At 34.5% G+C, this 24,539-nt stretch overlaps 2 protein-coding genes across 3 annotated transcripts; one reads left to right on the plus strand and one right to left on the minus strand.

The window, feature by feature from the left end:
• Window positions 1-2,665: 2,665 nt before the first annotated feature.
• LOC114726074 (uncharacterized) lies at window positions 2,666-6,585 on the plus strand. 2 transcript variants are annotated; one of them, XM_028912642.1, is made up of 4 exons: window positions 2,666-2,929; window positions 4,038-4,113; window positions 5,208-5,343; window positions 6,209-6,585. In XM_028912642.1, exons 1-4 carry the CDS (start codon window positions 2,778-2,780, stop codon window positions 6,286-6,288), a joined length of 444 nt encoding a protein of 147 aa, XP_028768475.1. In that variant the 5' UTR covers window positions 2,666-2,777; the 3' UTR covers window positions 6,289-6,585. The 2 variants fall into 2 exon arrangements, with proteins under 2 accessions (XP_028768475.1, XP_028768474.1); XM_028912641.1 differs by having other exon boundaries at window positions 2,671-2,934; window positions 4,043-4,113.
• Window positions 6,586-11,973: 5,388 nt separating this feature from the next.
• On the minus strand, window positions 11,974-17,290 carry LOC114726076 (histone-lysine N-methyltransferase family member SUVH9-like). The gene is made up of 2 exons (XM_028912643.1): window positions 15,105-17,290; window positions 11,974-12,580 (listed from the first exon to the last, which is right to left on the minus strand). The coding sequence occupies exon 1, from the start codon at window positions 17,205-17,207 to the stop codon at window positions 15,171-15,173; it is 2,037 nt and encodes a 678-aa protein (XP_028768476.1). The 5' UTR covers window positions 17,208-17,290; the 3' UTR covers window positions 11,974-12,580; window positions 15,105-15,170.
• Window positions 17,291-24,539: the final 7,249 nt, after the last annotated feature.

The raw sequence follows: 24,539 nt of genomic DNA on the forward strand, positions 1-24,539 counted from the left end.
GAGTCGGGAGTTTGAGGGAGAGTGACAGTCATTTGTAATGCTTGCAATGTGTGCTTGCAATGTGTGCGGTGATTGCTTGGTGCTGAGACAACGCCCAATAAATCTGGATTTTTATTCTTCATTTCTATTTTGATTTTCAGCTTGTGTTCGTAATTGAAAATAATGAGTTTGATAAGTTGTTGAAAATAACAAGTTGACAAGTTCTGATACCCAGTTCACGACAAGTTCAGTAATGCGAATAACAAGTTTAGCAAGGCGAATAACAACTTCTGATAAGCAATTCATAGAAATTCGAGTTTCTCTGTTAAAATGACAGCATTTTCAAATTTCTTTAGCAGATGACAAGTTCTGATACACAATTCATGACAAGTTCAGTAAGGCGAATGACAAGTTTAGTAAGGCGAATGACAACTTCTGATAAGCAATTCATAGAAATTTGAGTTTCTGTGTTAAAATGACAGGTTCCCAGTAGGTTTTCATACTTTTTCCTGTTAAAATGACTGGATTTCCACATTGATTTATCAAATGACAGGTTTATAATAGAAAATGACAAGTTTTCATAAGATTTTTATGCTTTTTTTTTGCTGGAATTACAATTTGCACATTTCTGACAGCAACAACTTCTGATAAATACGAAATGACAAGTTCAGAATGAAAAATGACAAGTTAAGTATAGAAAATGACAAGTTCCCACAATGTTTTCATACATTTTCATACTTTTTCTGCTAAAATTACAATTTGCACATGTCTGACAGCACCCACTTCTGATAATTGCAAACAAGCTCTAAATTGTGAAAATCAAGTATGATGATTGTATTTCGGTGGAAAAATTGATCAAGGTGTGGCATGTGAGGAACAAACGATATGAGCATGCTTTATATGTAGAATTTGATGGTTTCTTGTTCATATGATATGGCAATTTATATTTGGGATTTCATGGTTGAGGATGCACTTGTGAGTGGATATGATCATCGTAGTGCATTTGCCACTGGTGTTGATATGAGCATGCTTCTTGAGGGGCTTATGAGAGTTCTGGTGCTATAGTTTTATACATTAGGAGGAAATGAGAGGTGAAGTTGATGATGAAAGATGTTAATCAGAAGTGGTTGCTGTCAGAAATCTGAACATTGTTATTTCAGTAGAGAAATTTACATTTGTATGAAAACGTGATGGGAACTTGTCATTTTACATACTTAATTTGTCATTCGCTATTGTGGACTTGTCATTTATTGTTTATCAAAAGTGATTGCTATCAGCAATGTGCAAATTGTAATCCCACCAGAAAAAGTATGAAAATGTATGAAAACATTATGGGAATTTGTCACTTGCCATACTTAACTTGTCATTTTCCATTATGAACTTGTCATTTCGTGTTTATCAGAAGTGGGTGCTGTCAGACATGTGCAAATTGTAATTTTAGCAGAAAAAGTATGAAAACATTGTGGGAACTTATCATTTGCTATACTTAACTTGTCATTTTTCATTCTGAACTTGTCATTTCGTATTTATCAGAAGTTGTTGCTGTCAGAAATGTGGAAATTGTAATTCCAGCAAAAAAAAGCATAAAAATCTTATGAAAACTTGTCATTTTCTATTATAAACCTGTCATTTGATAAATCAATGTGGAAATCCAGTCATTTTAACAGGAAAAAGTATGAAAACCTACTAGGAACCTGTCATTTTAATACAGAAACTCAAATTTCTATGAATTGCTTATCAGAAGTTGTCATTCGCCTTACTAAACTTGTCATTCGCCTTACTGAACTTGTCATGAATTGTGTATCAGAACTTGTCATCTGCTAAAGAAATCTGAAAATGCTGTCATTTTAACAGAGAAACTCGAATTTCTATGAATTGCTTATCAGAAGTTGTTATTCGCCTTGCTAAACTTGTTATTCGCATTACTGAACTTGTCGTGAACTGGGTATCAGAACTTGTCAACTTGTTATTTTCAACAACTTATCAAACTCTTTTCAATTACGAACACAAGCTGAAAATCAAAATAGAAATGAAGAATAAAAATCCAGATTTATTGGGCGTTGTCTCAGCACCAAGCAATCACTGCACACATTGCAAGCACACATTGCAAGCATTACAAATGACTGTCACTCTCCCTCAAACTCTCGACTCTCCTCTCCTTCCACAGCAACAGAGAGAATGATGGAAGAGGCTTCATTGTTGACGAAAGAGCAGGTAAACAAGATAAGAAGAAAGTGACGGGGATGACAATGAGGAGAGGACCACCGAAAGACATTGGGAGTTCCATATACTTTGGGAAAAGAGTGAGGAGAGGGAAGGAAACTTGGAGAGGAAAGAGAAAACGAAGAGTGAGAGGAAAATGAGGAGGCAAGGTCGGGAAGAAGATGATCTGGAGAGGAAGAAAGAGAGAAAAGCAGAGGGCATTTTGGACATTCTACCATCATTTCATATTTGCAATTTGGGATCGGGTCCTTTGAAGCTATTTTCCAAATTCAGGGTCCTTGATAGCTATTTTATATATTGGAGGGTCTTTATTTGCAATTTTCCCAAACATTTACATTAAAAATCTTTTTAAAATAAATAAATTCGAACTATTTAAATGTTGATTTGATCGTGGAGGAAAAACGCGAGGAAGGGGAAGAGATGAGAATCCCGTCAATCCATTTCCCAATTTTCTTGCGTTAGATGAAATAGGCAGACTTGAAGTCGCCTCCTGGGCCCCACCCACATCCCCGGCGTGAATAAAGGAAATTTTTTATGAAAACCCTTTCCACCGTCTCTACACTGACACGCAGAAAATGGAGTTTCAGCAATGGTGGAGAATGAGGTTCTCCTTCAGGAACGCAACAATACTCGTGTGTTTCTTTAACGTAGTTGTTGCCCTTTTCTTGATTCAAGGCTTCATCGCTTCCACCTACACCCGAAATAAACTCTCCCGCACACACTCCGATTTTGGTTGGTCATCTTCACTCTTGTTATCTGTGTTATTCGGTTTTCTTTTAGGTGATTATTGCTTAGCACTAGCAGTCATTTTTTTTCCCCCTTCGGGGAATCGATTTAGGTTAGGATTGAAGAAGATTTTATTTTTTCCATTAATTTTTTCCCTATGATTTTGGCAATCTATTCGGTGGATTGTGGTGATATTCTTTTCATTTCTTTTCTTCTTGGGTGCCTGGCAGTACTTTGATTTGATTGTGAGATGCCTTTGTATTTAATTATTGTTAGATCCTTGAGTTTGGGTCGGGTTGCATTGGCCATAAAAAGTACTGATGCTATGGTTAGAATCTAGAAATTTCGGGCAAAATTTGTGTTTTCGTACAATTCACAATTCACAATTAGTTGTTAGTGTTGCTCAATATTTTCTGATTTCATCTTTGTGGCTCTTCTAGTGATGAAAGTTAAACTTGCGGCTGGTGCCTGAATATAATACAGCTCGCGTTTATATTTTGTGATATAACAAACAATAGTTTGTTTGTTACTTGAAATCAATAAAGTTTTTTAAAACAATTTCAAATAGTTGAAGTTGTTATGTGATCATAAGGATGTATCAATTCACTCATAGGTGTGAGGCTGTGTGTTCATTCCTTTTCTATTGCTGCAAACAGATACACCAGACTGCCCTATTTACTTCACATCTTCAAACGTTTATCCAAACCCTCGAATGAATAATCAGGAGGTTTTGTGAATTTAGAAAAAAAAACTTGAAATCCTGTTGGCTTCTGATTTCAGATTTGTTTGTTTTAATCCATCTGGAACTTTGGATCGTTTAAAGCAACTAAGGCTCTAATCTTTACACTGCATGGAGCTTGATAGAATGTCTGGCCTTCTGCCTGACTTGTAAATCTTTCCAAAGCTATGTAAAATGGCATAGGAATCTTAATATCCAACCTTAAAGCTACATGGAAATAAGATAACTCGTTAAAATTGTAGTTTTGAATTTTGTACAGAAATAAATGGCATATTATATCAGCAAATTGGTTCTCCTTTCGGCATGCCTATGGCAGATTGATGTTCTCATACTGAAATGGCTGCTGAATTGACTGCATGATATGTTGAATTTCAGATCAACTAGGTTATATCAAGCAATCTGAAGAGGTTCGTCTTGCCATGCTACCATTGGAGCTGATAAAAAGAGTGAGTTTGAAGTTGTGGTTTTCATTCACTGTATACATTTTGTTTCTTGATTATGACCTGTATATGCCTAAAAGAAATGGCCAAAGGATTCTGAGAGAAATATTTTTCCTTTTGCTGGAAAAATGATAGTTTATTTTGAAGATTTTGGTGTGATGCAATGAATTTGATGTGTTCCCATTCATTTACCATACAAGTGTCGATTTTCAAGCTTGCTAGAAAGCTTCATCATTGCACTCATCTTGCAATGTAATTATTGTCCAGTTTCGCAGTGGCAGTCTATAATTAAATATGATTTGAGTTGTAATGTCTTAAAATTGATTTCTAGCACACTGCTGGGTTTCAAATTAACTTCTACATGTTATAACTTGATTATGATATCATTTGATGGAAAATATACATAAGCTTGAAAAAGCGAATGTTCTCAGATGGCGTACTATGGAAATATCTTGTGGTGCCAATTTGTCGCCTTAAATAGCTCAGAGCAACTAATTTTCCTCCTGGTATAATCTGATCATAGGGAAAAAAAGATTCGGAACTTCAGTTCTGGAGCTGCTACGAAATGAACATACATCGTGATCATTGATGCGTTGCATCTCCATATATGCAATTAGATGTACAAGATCTCCTCACTTTCCTAATATCACCAAGCGTTTGTTTTGACTTAAAAGTTAAATATGACATGGAAAATTAGACTGTAGCCATGAAGTACTGGAACTGAAAACTAGGTACAAACTTTGCCTCTTGTTGTTTCTTCAGTAGGTCTAGAAACTCAAAATCAATTATCCACCCATTGTATTGCCTAATTTGCCTTGAAAATGCAGTAGCACTGGTACCTGGTCAAGTTGGCAAAGTTTGCATGCATATCCATTTGAAGCATTAACTTATTTTAACAGCAAAGAAGCTTATTAAACTCTTGGGCGGATCATAGCAGAATGTGTAATTATTCCAGCATTTGTTTTCTTCTGCTTGTCTTTTGTTGAAGAGGCTGGGTGGGACCTGAACCTGATATCCATAATGTCAAAAGGTTACAGAAACATCTTAGAATTTATAACTTGGAATAAATTCCCCACGTATAAGAATTATTTTCATTCCAGGTGAAGGAGATTGAGCAAGAAACATACACGGGACTGGAAAAAGTCCAGCAGAAAGACACTAAGCAGACTGCTGCAGTTGATCTTTCAAAAAGGTTGAAGGATTTTCGTTCCCTTAATGATGCTGCCAGCTTGAAAGGTGACTGTCTTTCACCCTACGCTCATAGATGAGTAATTCAATCATTACCCTTTCTCCCTCCTTTGTGCTCAATGATGAGTAACAAACACAAAGTTCACATTGCTCATTTCACCATTGTCCGATGGTGGGCAGTTCTGTCATGGATCAATTATTTCATTATGCTCAGATCATCTCTGAGAATGCTCTAATTAGAAGCCGTATTTGAAGAAACAGTTCATCTCTGAGCTCACGAGGAGTGTGTTTATTCTTTTGATGTTTATTGTGTTTGTTGGTCATCTGCTAACATTGTTGATTTTCAGTTACCACATATTCATTTCTCCCCGGCAAAGAGAAAGCTACCGCCTCTTTCATCTTCGCCTTTCTAGGCTAAATTAATGTGTTACACTTGCAAACTCCCAAAGCCTATCAAGCCCCAAAGCTGCACTATATATGACCTGTTCCCCGCATCACTACTTTGCAACCTTTTGTCCCCTGTTTTTGCCCGTTTTGTCTTCTTGAATCTCATAATATGTCCTGCCAGAAGGCCTGAATCTCCTCAGTGATTGGAAGCTGTAAGGAGAGAGAAAGGTGAGGGCCACCTGTTAGTATGGATCCCTCCTCCCCCCTCTCTTTACTATTTCATCCAGTCACTGGCGGGGATTTAACCTCAAATTTTGTTCAAGGGCACCCTGAACTTTCCATAATGTTGTTTCTAAGAAGGAAAACACATTAAAAATTTAATTTATAATAGAGTATCCTAAAACTTGCTCTGCGGAGCACATGTGTTGGTCCAATTGAATCCCGCAGAGATACCTGAAGCTACCCAGAACTTATTTATCAGATTAGGCTTTAATTCTTCTTTGGCTCTTATGCCTGTCATTGTCAGCTCTGGAAGAATGGCGGAAGCGGAAGATGGAGAGAGCCAGACAAAGACAACTGGAGAAAAACGGAGCAGCCTCCTCCTAAGCTTGATGTGTGATGGAACATTGCTCAGCTAGCCCAGTTTTGGACTGAGCTGTTTCCTTTTTCAATGGTTCGCTTCATTTCAGGTGTATTATATAATGGCTGCAGATGTAAATTAGTGTGTAATGCATACGAATAAACACTATAATCCCAGTGAAAACATCATTTTCTGGCCCTCTTCATTTACTAAAAGAAAAAGTAACTTCACTCCGGCATTGAGATTATTGTAAGTTAGTAACTTTCGCTCAAGACCATAATGTTAGTTTCAAGACAAAATTACCGAGTTTTATTATTATTTGCTCTTTTGTTTCTCTATGCCTTTAAGTTTATAGTTGAGGAACCTTCAATACATCCTCTTACTGAGTACAAATTTACGCCATCCACCTCCAGCCCCAATTTAAGCCTTCTGAATTGATCCTTACAATCATCTCTGTCACCTGTGGATAACCCCTGCACATGATCCGCGGACAAAAACAAAAATTCATACTTGGATTTGAGATGGACTAACCTATTGTGTATTACACAAGGCTTGGTAAGTTACGTTATTCTTCTCACCAAAACAAAACAAAAAAACGAAAAAGTTACGTTATTCTTTATTTTAAAATATGCGATGTTAAAGATTTTATATTTGATGGTCAGAGCGCGTGATCAAGATTTGTTAATATAAAGGTCACAGGGTCATAACAATGCGCAAGAGAAACAAATCAAGTTCTCATGGATACTTCTTGAAAATTATATCTACACGTCTGATTTGAGCTTTTGCAGATTTTTTATAGTGCAAAGTTCAAAAAATAAACCACGTTTTTCATAATTTTTAAATAGGAAAACTAAAAAGAAACAATGAAAATGGCAAAATCTCCTCATGAATTTTTATAAAAATTTATTGTTATTTGCAAATTAATTCCTGTCAAAACAAATTAGAATGTCGTTACGATTCCTAATATAAAATTTTATAATTCAGTCATTTGCAATTTTTCCTTTTAAATAATATTGATAAAAATCACATTTCATACGAAAAATTGCAAAAAAAAAATTCTAAAAATTGAAAAAATTACACATAGGAATCCGTTTACAAAAATTGTCAAAACCAATACTAATGTTGTAATGGATCTCTATTTGTATTCTTTTTTACTTTGGCAATCTTTTTTTACGATTTTCCCTATTTCATATTAATATTCATGACACAACAAATGAATTAGCTTCTTGAGAAAGAGGCCAAGCCAAGTTTGACCTAAGCAGACTATTTTCTGTTCAGAGGATCAAATAGCCCCAACAGATGTGGGAGAAACTATGAAAAGGGCTAGACAAACACCTGAGAAGTAGAAGAAAAAGTAAAATGACCAAAATGGGCATAGTTACAGTATTCTTTTGTTTAACATTATAATTTTGCATTTGACATTTTGAAGATACCTTTCAAACCCATATAATAACACAATAATGGGTCTGTTGAGCTGGGTTGAGCAACAAGGTCTGTTTGGGAGAGCTTAATTCCTATTGGGCTTATTTAATTTTTAGGCTACTGAATGCTCAATGGAAATAAGTTCCTGACAGGAGCTTATCAATTATTTGAGAAGAGCTTTAATCAAATTTTAGCCGTTGTGCGTGTCAAGAGCTTATTAATTTTTTTTGGGAAAATGACATTGAGGTCCCATGCAACACAAAATACTACAAAAAGGTCCCAGAAAATTTGATAATGATTCTGAAGTCCCAAAGGGACTTCAGTGCAATTTGATGAATTGCAAAATGACGCCTCTGCCCCTGGTGAAATGCCCTGTTTTTCAGTCTGAAAATGAACACTCTGTACGCAGGAAGCAAGAGAGAAAAAACCCAAACTTCATTCTGCTTCTTCCCCCGTTCCCATCTGAAAATCTCATCCACTCTATTAATGTTAATCATTGGCAAAAATCGCTTGTGTTTTTGGTTTGGTGTGTGTTTGGTCATTCAAGTTGGGGTTTTATTATAGGTGGGTAGGGTGATTATGGGTGTTCTGTTTCTGGGTATATTGTGGGTGGATTGAAGGTGGGCTTGCTCTGTCTGGGCATAGTTCAGGGGGAACTGATTAGAAAAATGAAGGTTGGTGTGATTAGAAACCCTTACTGCGAAATAGGAAAATATGTTGTCAATAGGGTCGCGACAGTTGTCAATAGAGCTCCTTGACTTGTCAATAGTAACAGCATTGTACAGATTTACATTAACTGATTTTTTACACAAAGGCCATGACCTTCTGTACTCTTGACTCATTGGTAGAGGTCACAAAAAAAGGAAGAAGAGGCAACAAAGAAGGGTGAGTAGTTACATGAGGCAAAAGAAAAAAAAAAGCCACTTTGATCCTAGACAAATGATGGCAAAAGAATTTTTTCGTAAATAGAAGTGACATAATTTTTTTGGTAGATGTCACAACACACACAAATAATTAGTTTAATACTGGATACATGCAACTATTTTTTTTTTTAATGGGGTTATAAAATCACGTAATTACATGTATTTGAAGTTGTAAATGAAAGTTAACTGTGTATTACATTCTGATACATAGTTAGTTGTCATTATTCGCACCCTTTATTGTCAATATATACTTCGTCACTTGTCACTCACTGCACCATTAGTTGTCAATTAATGTGCTAATATAAATTTAAAAAAATATGATTTTAATTACATAATGTTATACAACGTCATACAATATCACTAATTCCTCAAAACTAATCCATTTTTTATAATGTGATATAGAATAGTTATTAAAAGTCAATTATCACTGATATGAAGTCATAAAATCACTTGTCATGAACAACAAATTCACTTGTTAATGGTTTTGCTCTGTGCTGATGTTAGTTTAGTAGCGAAGGAAGAAAAAGATGAAGGTTAGTGTGGGTAGAAACTCTTAGCACGAAATGGGATATTGTGTTGTCAATCAGGCCGTGATAGTTGTTAATGTGTGCCACGACAGTTGTCAACGTAGCTCCTTAACTTGTCAATGACAATTGCATGATTCTTGATGCAGGTTTAAATTACTGATGGCGAATACATCTGAAAAGCATCTATTTTGCTTTGTTCACATAGAGAGAAAGTTTATAAATGATAGAGAAGATGATATGAGATATGTGAGAGGTAGTGTAAGAACAACAATATAAAGGAGGGCACAAGTTATGAAGAATTGAAGGAAATTATATCATCAATTGCTAGAAAAGAAAGTGACTCATTTCTTTTAAAATTCTCAGTTGTGTATAGCTCAACAGCATCCGGCGTAGAAATTAACAACCTGAGTTATCCAAAATAACAAGTAATATAATAGAAGTTAATAACAAGTGATATAACAATTTTATAACAAATGAATGTGTGAATATTAATAATTAATGTTCAAAATTTTTATAACTGAAGGTGTCATTTATTTATAATGTTAAGTGATATTTGCATTAAAATATAATTATTAAGAAGGTGTTACTCAGATTTATGTTCAATTGATAAGAGACAGTGCCTACATTAACAAGTCACAGTACTCTATTGGCAAGTTACAGTGCCACCATTGACAAGTCATAGTGCCACCATTGACAAGTTAGTGTGCCACCATTGACAACTGATAATCCGCTGCGGCGTCTGACCATATCTGTCGCGGCACCCCCATCTGTCCCAAGGAGTTGCCATTCTGTGTAAGGCACCGGGGCACCTAATCATATCCGCCGCAGTGCCCAAATCTTTCGAGAAGTTATTCAGTGAACAACAAGTCACAGTGCTACCATTGACAAGTCAGTGTGCTACCATTAATAAGTCATAGTGCCACCATTGATAAATCATAGTGCTTCCATTGACAAGTCATAGTGCCATCATTAACACTTCATTAATAATAATTATATATGACAATATAATCAAAATATAATATGACAGAGTAATTAAAAATATCATATGATACTAAAACAGGTTTGACAAGTTACAATGCTCCATTGACAAGTTATAATAGGTCTAATAACAATGTAGGGTGCGAATAATGACAATTGAAATGACAGCAGAATCTAACATGCCAAGTTACACCGAAACCATTAACAAGTGAATATGTTGTTTATGACAAGTGATTTTATGATTTCATATCAGTGATGATTGACTTTTAATAGCTATTCTATATCATATTATAAAAAATATATTAGTTTTGAGGAATTAGTGATATTGTATGATGTTGTATAACATTATGTAATAAAAATCATATTTTTTTAAAATTTATATCAGTACATTAATTGACAACTGATGGTGCAGTGAGTGACAAGTGACGAAGCATGTATTGACACTGAAGGGTGCAGATAATGACAACAAACTATGCATCAGAATGTAATACACAGCTAACTTTCATTTACAACTTCATATACATGTAATTACACCGATTTTATAACCCCATTAAAAAAACATATAGTTGCATGTATCCAATATTAAACTAATTATTTGTGTGTGTTGTGACATCTACCAAAAAAATTATGTCACTTCTATTTATGAAAAAATTCTTTTGCCATCATTTGTCTAGGATCAAAGTGGCTTTTTTTTTTCTTTTGCCTCATGTAACTACTCACCCTTCTTTGTTGCCTCTTCTTCCTTTTTTTGTGACCTCTACCAATGAGTCAAGAGTACAGAAGGTCATGGCCTTTGTGTAAAAAATCAGTTAATGTAAATCTGTACAATGCTGTTACTATTGACAAGTCAAGGAGCTCTATTGACAACTGTCACGACCCTATTGACAACATATTTTCCTATTTCGCAGTAAGGGTTTCTAATCACACCAACCTTCATTTTTCTCATCAGTTCCCCCTGAACTATGCCCAGACAGAGCAAGCCCACCTTCAATCCACCCACAATATACCCAGAAACAAAACACCCACAATCACCCTACCCACCTATAATAAAACCCCAACTTGAATGACCAAACACACACCAAACCAAAAACACAAGCGATTTTTGCCAATGATTGACATTAATAAAGTGGATGAGATTTTCAGATGGGATGGGGGAAGAAGCAGAATGAAATTTGGGTTTTTTCTCTCTTGCTTCCTGCGTACAGAGTGTTCATTTTCAGACTGAAAAACAGGGCATTTCACCAAGGGCAGAGGCGTCATTTTGCAATTCATCAAATTGCACTGAAGTCCCTTTGGGACTTCAGAATCATTACCAAATTTCCTGGGACCTTTTTGTAGTATTTTGTGTTACATGGGACCTCAATGTCATTTTCCCATTTTTTTTTCTCTCCCATCTAGCTTTTCCCAGACTCACGAGCTTATCAATTTTTTTCTCTTAGCCATTGTGCGTGTCAGGAGGCTATCAATATTATCTCAATTCTTTTTTTATGTTTCAATTTATATTTAAAATATTTTTTATGATTTCTATTTTAAAATTTAATTCACTCATTAAATTTGATTTCTTCATATTAAATTATTTTAATTTCATTATATTATGTGAAATCAATTTTTTTCATGTTTCATTATTTATTAAAATTCATACCCATTTTGATAATTTTTCAGCCAAACTTATTTTTACTCAACTATAATCCAAACAAGCTTTTACCAATTTCACTTTTACAAACTAACTTTTCTAAACTCCAATCCAAACACAATTCAACTTATCCAATTTAACTTTTATCAACTTCACTTTTCCATAAGCTACTTTTCCTATAAGTTGCTTTTCCAATCGCTTATCCAAACGGGCACAATAACCTAGCTCTTCCACGCATTAGAAACCTGGCTTTCATCATTGATCTTTAACAGCTGCTACATAATGTTAGTCCTGTACAAACTTGGACTCGGCCATTTGAATCCCTTGCATTTAATAACTAAATCTAGGGATCCAATCTAGAGATATACATTAGATAAAAGGCAGAAAAACAAAGGGAAGGGGTAAATACAGCCGAGCTACATTCTAAGTTCTATGAAGTTCTCTACAAGTTTTAGTAAAGCAGATATGAAACTGCATGCATTCAAAGCCCAAGTAGGGGATCTGTAGAGTTGCCTGAAGTGAAAGATTATGTGCAATCAGATTATTGGAAAAGTCAGGATGAAGTCACTGTGTTAGAGAGCATCAAATGTCACCAAGTGTTTTGGTTGGCCTCAGTCACAGTCGCGTGGCCTCATCTTGACCCTTCCATCAATCTGACAGTCCACAGTCCTTCATCTTGGCAACTTTATAGATCTCATACTTCAGAGGATCTGAACCCGGAACTCCATATGCAGCTTTTCAACCAAAAAAAAGGTCAGGTAGAACAGAACTAGCAAAATAGATATGTCAACACTTTTAGTAATATTGGTGAGTCTGGAACCTTCAAGAATTCATCCTGCAAAAGAATATTGATTCAACTCAGCACGTTTGAATATCATTATTAACCAAGCTGAAAATTAAACAGGAGAAACAAATCTGAAGAAGGAAGATTAAAGAGGTACTTGAAGATTAAATAAGCTAGTCAAATATCACGGACAGTCTTTAAGAACACATTCCCCATTTGAGTCCAGTAAGTGTCAGATTTATTCCATGAGCATCAAGATAAAAGAGAACAAGTCCGTATACATTTTATACTGGTTCAAATAAATCTGAGAGTTTCAAAGGAGGTTATCTCAATGTTTTCCATAGCAAACATTGTAATAATGAGTAATTATGGTCTAGTAACAAATGCACAGATTGGGGCAGAAGAAATAATGGGAGAAAGCTTTGAAATTTGAAGTTGGAACACAGTATGATGCACCAAGAACCTTAAAATTAGTGGTGTCTGTCTTAAATCTATGTGGTGAGATCTCAAACCAGAGAATTTTCACATTTTCAATTATGATTAAAGATAAAATTTCAGTTCAATTTTAGACCAAAACAAAATCGAACCAATCAAGTCAATTTTGTAATACACAAACCTATATAGTCTGAGTTATAATTGGTTTAGTTTGAATTAGTTCACAAACCAATCAAGTCAATTTTTTTTTTTTAATTAGCAATTTATACTAATAATTTAATTACACTATTGCAGAATTTTTTCTATAACTGATTTTTTTTTTTTTTATTTCCTCAGTCAGCTTCTTATTATACAAATTTAATTTTTTTCACAAAACTTAAATTGATATATACATTAATAAAGCTAATATCTCCTCCAATATGACATTAAACAATAATATATGTCAAATAGTTTCAAGAAATTACTAGTTCATGTTACTGTGGGTGAATAGTGACCATGGATCAGACATTTATATACATATATAAGAATAAGTAAAATAATAGTTAAACTCTACACCACATAAAGGAATTTAAAGAAAAAATAAGCCTTCCAAGTCAAATGCCCATGTCTATTACTAAATAGCACATTTTAAAATAGTGCTTGGGGAGAGAGCATCAACAAACACATTAAAAAATCTGAAGTGTTAGCATATTATCTCTTTCATTAAATATAATACCAACCAGATTTTAGAAGCCATATTGAAACCCAACTTATGCAAATTGAACTGAATCAGACCACATGGTTGTAAAGCTCTCCTGAACAGCAATTTTCACCATTTCAAGACTTAAATGCACGATATTACTTAAATGAAACAAGCGCCAAACCATTTGAACCAATTGTTGGTGAAATTACCCTTTGAGCAGCAATGCATCGATTCAGTTTGGTTCAATTTTCACTGAATCAATTAAAAATTCAAACAAATCAAATTGATTTTGATATTTGGAAAACCAATTTTAACCCCCTTTTATTCCTTTCATTGCACATTTGGTCAATGCTGTTTAGTTAACTCCCCAGCAATCCTAATTATACCGTCTGACATTTGAACTACAAATACCACTTATATCTGTAAACCTGATCCGTACAGACCAAAAGTACATGTTGGTAGGGTACAATCACAAAAGCACTAGAACATCAGTACACAGAAAATCTACCCTTTATGCATGATGGCATATCAACATTTTGTGGGAACCAACAGATTAAGAGGAAATTGAGGAATTGTCTAATGATGATGATGAACCGGATGGATTATGGAGAAATGTTTATTGTTTGTGGGGGAAGGTGGGGGTTTCAGCGACAGGAGGGTTGGGCCACAAGAACACACTCTTAGCCTGGATTTCCAGAGACCAGCATCTTTGCTCACCAAATTACTCTCCACCCACACACCACTACAGCAATGGCAATACAACGCAGTTATACTAGATGATCTTACTGAGATAATGCATCTGATGAAGAAAACATAGGGGTTAGACTTAAAAACTTATAATATTGATGCTTTCATGGCTTTATGATCTAAGAAATTTGTATTATGGTTGATTAAGCTTTGCAAAATGACCTGAATAAGAAAAAGGTTCAACATTGGAATTACAAATAAAAAACACAAGGAAAACTTTTATGTCCGAAAACCAGAGGAATCCTAAAGACCATGTTCTTCTCCCAGGCTAGACACACAGAGAGCCAAGCATATCAAATACCAAAAGATCAGCTATTCTTTCGTTTAGAGTCCTGGAGAAATGCAAAATCCAGGAAAGATCAATATTTGTAGAGCACACAAGACGCACAATATTGCAAAGAAATCAAGATCAAACAAAGAATTTCAGATAACAAAAGCCATACTAGGATATGCTTTTTTAAGCATACTAAAACACTAAAATTTTCTTGGCTAAACATCTATGTTGAATTAAAAAACCTCCTGTTATTTGAAATACACTTCCATGTTATGTTCCTTAAGGCTTGTGATGGATTCCAATGAATAAAAAGTTTTATATCCGAAGGGTCAGCAGAGTTTACGCAGGCCCAGGGCAACAGAAGAAAAAGATGTTGATATGTTATATATTGGAAAATAGAGAGAAGCGTTAAGCCAAATGATGAAATCTGGAATTACCTCATTGCAACATACCCAAAACTCAGCCTCACCATAATGTAAGCTGTATGCCCCTTTCAAGATCATTCAGTTACATATGAAGAGTTTGCCTGTACAATCATCAACCACTCCATAATCCAGAGTGAGCTCCCTCAATGGAGGGATGGTCTCCATTGCAAAAAGCATAAGGTGAGGAAACATCAAGTTATTGTGATCATAGAGAACAAATTGAACAAACATATTTGGTGTTGAACTGTGCCTGATATAGAAAGCAACGTTCCTCATTGTTGACACATCCAAGGCGAAATCTAATGGAGGAATTGATGGATATGATGGACGCACATAATTCGAGTATATCTGAGATAAATTCCCCCATTCTGCCCACCTATCTGGAAACCGACTTGGATACACCATTGCATCACCATTCATAGTCAAAATTTGTGCTTGTCCCCTTGTCACTACAACCCCTGTATATTCACAGACAAAAGCACCAGCATGAATAATATCCAGGGACCTAACTCCCCAACCTGTTTCTCTAGACCTAAATACTTCCAATCTAACTTTCAACCCTTTTTGCGTCACACGATTTTGACAATTTGGAGGACAACGGCAGAATGGACCACATTCAAAGATTACTGGTTTCCCTCTCAACAGAATACCAGTTCTATTATAAGGAAATCCACCTCCATTTTTCAAAGCACAAAAACAGTCATCAGCACAACCTCCCACGCACTCACAACCAGTAGCAGTTCCACTCTGATGAAATACAAAATGAGGAAAACTTGTCCTTTTAAGATACTCAAAACGAAGAGGACCATCATCATCATCAATGTCATTGAAGAGACGGACGGGAGCAGTCTCCTTGTTAAGCGAAATGTCAAGACTAAAACAACACATAGAATCAGATAGAAGTGGATCAACCTTGAGAAGCCGAGCATGTTTAAGAATTGCACTGCCCAATTTTTCTTGCCCATCAATTCTCACAAGCTTGTACTTGTAAACTCCAAAACCAGACTTACCCAATTCAAACCAGCAAGCAGCAATTCGATACAAGCCATCATACACATAAACCTTGTTTGAACTTGAAGCACTTCCCTCATATTTAATCCCCCGAATAACCCGTACTTCAACGCCATACCGCATGCTTCTTTCCAATGCAAGGTTTCCTCCTTCCAACTTCTGATGAGCAATTTGCTTTGAATGCTTAGCATCTTGACCACCATGTCCGGTATAAATTATAACGTCGCCATCATCTATATCATCCTCATACCCACCTGATACAATAACACTAGTTGCTATTGGCTCCCTATTTGGACTCATGCTTGCGGGAAGATAATCAATTCCAGCCTGTGTTTGACCGTGCAAGCCAACTACTAACAGTTCCATCCTATAAAGGAATAAATCACCAACATTAATGCCTGGAATAGCACCCACTATCCGCTTATCTCGATTAAGCCATAGCCCACGGTATCTCAACAAGGTGGCAGCACGCGTATCACCTCGAGGTCGCTTACGTTTAGCTGAATCATCACTACTTTTCTTCTCCTCGATTGATGTCAAAATGCGCAACGAATCGTACACCATCCTGGTCCTTCTGACTATATCACGATGATTCCTTTCGTCCTCAATCGTAATATCGCCAACCCTTACCAGCTCCTTCACGCGTTGGGAGTTTCGCTTCCGAGTAGCAACCACCACCGAAGAAACGTGCGGGTTCTCCTGTGGTACAGGAACGATTGCCCTCGAATCTGGGTTTGAAACGTTGGCGTCTCCGGATTGTTGTACATTGTCGGGAAATGCTGCCCAAAACATCTGAGAAATTCGATTGAACTCTGAATACACATGGTCTTCAATCGGCACGCCTTGTGGGATTCCAGCACTAGCAGGCTTGGAACTAGACGATGCATTCTCAGGGTTAGGAGTTGAGATGATGGTTTCTTGGGGTTGCTCTTGCTCTCGGGGTTCGAACAAATCGTCCAAAGGCTCCAGCTTAGGCACCAATGTTGGAATGCACGTTTTGGAGGAGGAGGTGGGTCCGACATTGACGGGATCATTGGCGTTAGTGATAGCAGTGTGAGAATTAGGGAAGCAATTGAGGTCCTGAAATGGTAGGAGAGAAGCCATAGATAAAAATGGTGAAGAATACAAAGAGGACAAGGGCGAATAACTATGGTGGGCACATTGAAGCTGCTGGAGCCAATTTGAGACGGAGAAAGAGAGAAGACAACATTCAGTCCTCCGGACTAAAGTGAAAACCAAAATTTGCTGAGCTTTTGGGACTGCGAGAAAAATTGTTTCTGATGTCAGCTGACCTAGAAGGTAAATTAATTTTTGGTCAAAATATACAATTGACCCTTTAATTTGGATAAGATTTTATTTTAATTTTTTTAAGTTGTAATTTTACAAAATATTTTTTCAATCTTTTAATTCTAATATGATTTTATTGACAACGAAATGCTGAAATTAAAATTTTATATATTAATTTACACAAAAAAAATTATGAAATTCTAAATATAAAATCTATTTATAGTGTAAATTACATTACAAAATAAATCTTATATACAGAAAAATTATTATTTAAAAGAAGTTGGTTTTACTATTAGAGATTGAAAAAGATCAACTAAGAGACTAGATTAAAATATGATATAAACTTTTACCATAAGTTTTTGAAAACTAGTTGGAAATTTTTCATTGCAAAATTTATTAGGCAAAGATACTTAAAAATTAAAATTTTTAATAAGTGTATCTTATCTTTAGCGAGTATAAATTTTTTGATACTATGCAACATATTTTTAATTATATACAAATATCTTTTATTTTGAATATAATTAAAAATAAATTACGCTTAATTACATCTAATTTCCTAAACTAATTTCAAGTAGTTTAGGCAACAATTTTTATAATGGTTTTTTTAAACAATTTTTCCTATGTTTCTATACTAATAAATTATTAATCATGAAGTAATTAAAAAAATTGGAAGTCTAATTAACTTAAAATTTTTAGATTTTTTTGACATTAACTTAAATTTTTTAGTTAAACATAATTAAATCCAATCAATCATAATCATTCAAATAATTAAGGATTAATATACAAATTTGTCTTGAAAGTTTTTATTTATAAGCAAACGGCGGAAATTTTTTTAAATGCAAATTGCCCTCTTAAAGTTTAAAATCATAATAATATTGCCCTTAACATTGATTATTAAAATAGTGACACTTGATATAACATTCTAGATTTTGGGTCTAAAAGTACCAAAATTAGCCTGAAATGAGCAGGCTACGCGATCCCTTTTAGTAAAAGTTCCAAAAGTTCCTTAGAAGGGCAAGAAGATTCCTAAGGATTAAATTGTAAAGTAAGTGTTTTCTGTTACTATCAGACAGGCAACTTAGAGACTCTGTTTAAGTCTCAAGGGCTCGAATATGGAAATTGAAAATGATTAAAGGCTAAAGGTTGTGCTGGAAATCTCAGTAAGATGATTCTTGAGGCTAAACTTGAATAGAGACCTAATCATAAATTTGAAAAGTTTTGGACCGAAAAAAGCAGTGACGGAAAATACACCCAAACATTCTAGAAAAATTCTAAAAAAATACCCAAAAAATGGAAAATGAGGTTTTGAGGCTCGTATGGGGTTAAAAATGATGACAATACCCTTGAAAAAAAATTGATAAAATTCCCATATTTTTGACTAATTATGAATATTATCCAAAATTAAATTATTTATACAAGGAAGCCTCAAATAATTAGAGAAAAATGGGGATAAATACTGGAGAAATTATCATACGTTTTAAAAATGATTTTGCCTCTAGAAAACAAAGAGGTTGGCTTTAACGGAATTTAAAGTTTATTTTTATGATATCCGAGGAAAGTCAAAATAAACCATCTATGCGGTGACTTGATGAAAAAGTAGTATTAATACCTACAGACAGATTCTCGAAGTCATGGACTGGTAGAAAGAATTAGGTTAAGTTACTCCGAAATAAATATTATTAAACATTTTAATGAAGGAACAAAAGAAAGAGCATGACTCCCTCTTTATGCATGTTATATAGTGCCATGTGAGGTTAATTGTGATGAAAAAAAAGGTTGCTAGAACATGTCTCAAGATTACCGAATAAATCAGGACCCAAAAAAGTACTTGATACGATGTAAAATTGTAAAATGGGTAAAGAAATGATCAAGGATAAGAGAGAGCATGAATTTCTTCCTATTTTCCACCCGATTTTAATGCAAATTTGATGAAGGACTTGGATAGAATTATATAATTTGTTAAAGGGCATTCTTGGAAGAAATGGAATTGTGTAATAAAATATTATGGTTTCCTCACATGTGGAATAGGTGGCATGTTACATGTCCCTTGAGGTGGCATTGGTAATGAATGAAGAGGACACCCAATGGATCTATGTGCCAAGATCATAAAGGGATTAAGTTAAGATGAAGACATGTTATGGTAAAGGTAAATTAGATTAACCAAGATAAATGATAACTCTTACATTATAAATACCCCCTTTTCCCTCTTATTTGTGTGTTTAGATGGCCAAGAGAGGAAAAGCAAGGGGAGCACGAAATTATGAAGTGAAAAAGGAAGAAGAAAAAGAGCATAAGATTGTAGGCAAATCCAAGCTTGGTTATGATTTTTGTTGAGTTTTAGAAGCATTAAACCCTAAGGGAAGGTGTTGTCCAAATATATAAATTATGAAAAAGATTGATTGATGCTAGAATTATATCTAAAGGTTTAAAAGGAATGAAAATCAAGTGGTTTTGTAATAAAAATTGAATGAATCCAACTTCCCCTAATTCTATGTAATTTTTGGCTATAGCTAGGGGTTTGAGCTAAGATTGGATTTTGATGATTTTGATACTTCTAATGTGTTTAGAATGAAAAATTATGTGGGGTATATGTGAGAAAGCAAGTTTGGAAGCATTGGAATTGAAAATAGAATTTTCACACCCTAAGCCCTATATGTCTTGGCCAAGACTGTTCAAGTGGAAAGGAATTGGATTTTGTTTAGTTTGATTTTGGAAATGGATTTTACATGAAAAATTATATAAGAATAGCATGTGAAATTAATTTTAGAAAGATTGGAATTAAAGCTCAAAAGTTAGATGTTAAAGTATGTTAAACAACAAAGTATGAATGTCATTAATTCCATGGCTCTGATAAATGAATGGGAATGATGTGTTGATATGATTAGGACCATGTGACATCAGGAAATAGCAATGGGAAAGGTTGATCAAGCAATCCTAGTGGTTGAAAGCAAAAGGAGCAAGAGGAAAGATTGAATGTAAAGGCTAAAAGTTAGCAAACTTTACTCTACTCTTATATGCTTGGTATTGCTTGCATATGTGCTATGTTGTATGTTTATGTGATTTTATAAACTTATATATTGTTAATATAAATATGTTTAAGTTATGCCATAGGCCTATGTGTTCTATGGTAAATGCATGATGATTCTCAAATATGTCATTATGTTATAAAGATGTTAAATTGCAAGCATATTATGAATGCTAAGCTTACCATGTACGTTTAAGTAGTTATTGTTTCCTACTAAAATTCTCTCAAATCTCCCGAATCTCACTCTCAAATATGTCATTATTTTATAAACTCATATATTTTTTGTATAAATATGTTTAGTAGATGCGTTAAGCTAAAAAACAGTACAGGTGGCCTCATTAATGATAAAAGAGCAAGAGTTGACTGAAAATATCCGAGATTGGAATCTCACTGGCTAAATACGACTGATAACAAGCCAAATTGGAATTGAAAAAGCTAAAGCACGAATTAGGGAACAAATAAGAGAGGCCCAACAAAGAGATCAATTGGTTGATATTCTTAATGCTAAGGTGCTAAGAAATGAGACACGGGACCATGAAATAATTCCGGAAGGAATTCTGAATTACAAAAGTAGAACTTATGTTCCCCCTACAAATTTTGGAAGAGATACATAAGAGCCAATATACTATACATCCAAGCATGACCACGATGTATCAAGATCTTAAAGAATTATTCTGGTGGCCTGGTATGAAGAAAAACGTGACAGATTACGTGTCAAAGTGCCTCACTTGTCAAAAGGCAAAGGCAGAACATCAGAAGCTGTTGGGACCCCTACAGCCTCCGAGCATTCTAGAGTGCAAATGGGACAGCATATCTATGGATTTCGTCATGGGACTGCCTTGTACATCATCTATTAGATATGATTAGTTTTGATGATGTCAAATAATAGAGCAAAAAGTTTGCATAAATTATTTATCTCATATTTTGACTAACTATCATATTTAATATCTTGTGTAGTTTCCTCAAGAAAAGAAAGGAGTTATTATCTTGCACTTTGAGTTATGGAGAATGATCAAGAGGAAGAAGAAGAAGAGAGATTGAGAAAAGAAGAACTTGCAAGATCAAATGAAAATATCAAGATTCAAGTTCATAGATTTGATGTTAAATGTTGCTATACTCAATCAGAAGTTTGAATGGCTCAGTCGGAAGCTAAAATATACAACCGGGAAGTTATACCATCATATATTGAGTCACCCTTCATATAAACATGGAAAATAAGCTTCAGAGGTGATTTTCATGGGCAATTATCGATCACTTGATCGATCATCCATTTATCGATCAAGTTATCGATAAAATACATCCTCTGTTATGCTCTATTCTTCATTCAGCTCTGAGATAGGTTCGGTATTTCTTCAGTATCTCTCCAATCACAAATCTGTTTAAGGTAAAACTTTCTATGAAACTAGACTCAGAACACGGTTCATGGACACCAAATTCACCTTCAAAGAGTTTCATATGAGGGAGATATGTTGTTCGAAAGATTGTAGTAAGGATTAACGCCTTTATTCTGACCTTTAGTCATTGTGATGAAGATAACTTTGCAACCACAACGAATTTTTGGGTGATTCTTATTGCATTAGAAAGTAGACTCAAAGAGCTTTCTGGGGATAGGTCATTTGCAAAATTTGGAGTTGAATTGGAAGATTTATGATCACTCAAAGTTGACCTTCGTTTTGCTTGAATCAGAATTCGAAATTATTGAGGTAAAAACCAAAAGTTCTACATAGATTGATCAAGCTCTTAAACAACATGCTACTCAAACATGTTATTGAGTAAAAGCTCTAGAAGAGATGAAGAAATGAAAAGCCATTATCATATGTTACTCGAGCCTGATCAAGCGACTACATACTCATCGAGTTACTGGTACTATCTCCTCAATTCTTCTCTTTTATCTTCATACATATTATTAAGGTTTTATCAGTAAAATGTTGGATAAATGATTTTTGGATAATGTTATAGATGAATATGTTTATCGATCACTTGATCGATAACTGTCAAGTTTTATCAATCACGTGATAGATAATTTAGTCTACTCAATAACTTGCTAGATTGATCGATCAACTAATCGATCATTGGTATAGCTGCTTAATATAAGATGTTGCAGGAAATAATCGATCAAACCTTTATCGATAACTTGTTCGAATATTACATGTCTTCTTACTCGATATAGTGCTCTGTCAAAACCATTCGTTCAAAATCTTTTATCGATCAATTGATCGATCAAACATTTATAGATCAAATGATCGATTATTATCTTCACTGCATTAACTTATGTTGAATCATTTTTTTGATCACCTAATCGATCATTGATTTATCGATAAAATGATCGATCATCCGATTTCCTAAAACTCCTGTTTTCACATAACGTGATCGATAATCAGTTTCTTTACCTTACAGGATTAAATCTCTGTTTTTCATTTTATCGATCACTTGATCGAATATTCATTGATTGATCACCTGTTCGATTAATCCACATAGTCTGTGTTTTTCGCTAAATATATTCTTACTCATTGTTTATCGATAACCTTATCCATCATCCATTTATCGATAATTTGTTCGATCATCAATGACTGAAGTTTCATTTCTGTAACACTTGGATTATTGAAAATCTGTTCGATCACTTGTTCAATCATGGAACGTTTTCCATTTAAACATCAGTCGACTATGATGATTCTTAAAATCAATGATCTATTTTCTTTCAAGCTTTTCTCAGCCTTCTTTTAACATATAACTCTTTATTGAAAAGACACGAAGGCAAACGAAACTTGAAAGGGATTAACCTTGCATATTTCATTCGGAGTTCACTGTGTTCGTGTTTCATCATTTATCGATCATTTCTTCGATCATCACATGATCCATAACCTATTCGATAATTGCATATATCTGCTATATCTTTTCTTCATATAATTAATCGATAATATGATCGATCAAAGGATTATCGATCAAGGCATCGATTAAGTAAGTTTATCTTACTTTCTGAATATCTAAAGATCTGATGATTGATTCCATGTTTTCCAACTTATTGTTTCAAAGATTATCAGATACTTATCACTTGATCTGAGGAAGATTATTTCAGGTAAAGAGCCACAACGAATTTCTGATGTGAAGAATCGACTTTTGTCAGAAGCTTCCAACGGCTAGTTTCAACGGTCATATTCTTCAAGCCAAACGGGAAGAAAGTGCTCAATGGTCAAGTACCCAATATCATCTATAAAGAAAAACCCAATTTTCATGGATAAATCTTGGAATATTCTAGCAAAAATCCACATGGCATGATCTGAAGGTATCTTGTATTGGATGGCAGCTAAGTAACCCCCTTTAAGTGGCATTTGGTAATCCAAAATGAGAAAAAATTGGCAGAAAATTTTGCCTATAAATATCACTTCAAAATACCTTAAAATGGTAGGAAAATTAGAAAATTAAGGGGAAGTTCTATCCACTTGAAAACTAGACTTGTAGATCAAAATTTTTGGGTGATTTAGGGCAAGGAGATAGCATGCTTCTGTCAAGGAATCACCAAGGTATGTCTAAGCTTTGCTATAGCTAAGATTAATGCTTGTTTTGATTGAGTTTTTGCATGAAACTCTATGGAGAAATGCTGCCCTATTTCTGTTTACAGCCTTGGCTATTAGGGAAGGATAGAAACCTTAAACATGAAGTGAAATAAACATGTTTAAGTAGTGCATGGATTGATTTTTGGAAGAATACCAAGTTAGGTTTTCTTAAGCATCATTTTGGCCAAGGAGGGTACATGGTGTAGGAGTTTGTTTCACCTTGATTTGATGATTCTAATAGATTTAAAATGTGTTTTTGTGTAGGGATATACTAAAGGGAAGTGTGTAAAATCATTAGAATAAAAAATAGAATTCTTTGAAAACCTATACCCCTCATTCGGCCAAGGCCATTTGATAAGGAAGGAATTTGATTCTTAAAAATTTGATTGGATATTTAAATTCAACATGAAAAATTGTGTAAGAATGAGCCAAGAGATTATTGATTCCAAAGGAGGAACAATTTCGTTGAAAATCAAAGAAAATGAGGGAATTTAGTAGGTTTATGATTAAGTAATATAATTAAGTTGTATAATTACTAATGTGGATTGCAATTATACTTGAATTGATAGG

This window comes from Neltuma alba, unplaced genomic scaffold, assembly GCF_004799145.2.
Source record: "Neltuma alba isolate B1F8T4 unplaced genomic scaffold, ASM479914v2 tig00012335_pilon, whole genome shotgun sequence".
Classification (NCBI taxonomy): Eukaryota; Viridiplantae; Streptophyta; class Magnoliopsida; order Fabales; family Fabaceae; genus Neltuma; species Neltuma alba.

What these genes read in the sequence shown, in the direction of transcription:
- LOC114726074 (XM_028912642.1), top strand. Translation starts at nt 2,778, where the DNA reads ATGGAGTTTCAGCAATGGTGGAGAATGAGGTTCTCCTTCAGGAACGCA. An exon ending in CTCTCCCGCACACACTCCGA is followed by an intron (nt 2,930 to 4,037) that starts TTTTGGTTGGTC and finishes GATATGTTGAAT; the next exon opens with TTCAGATCAACTAGGTTATA. An exon ending in TGATGCTGCCAGCTTGAAAG is followed by an intron (nt 5,344 to 6,208) that starts GTGACTGTCTTT and finishes TGTCATTGTCAG; the next exon opens with CTCTGGAAGAATGGCGGAAG.
- LOC114726076 (XM_028912643.1), bottom strand. Translation starts at nt 17,207, where the DNA reads ATGGCTTCTCTCCTACCATTTCAGGACCTCAATTGCTTCCCTAATTCT.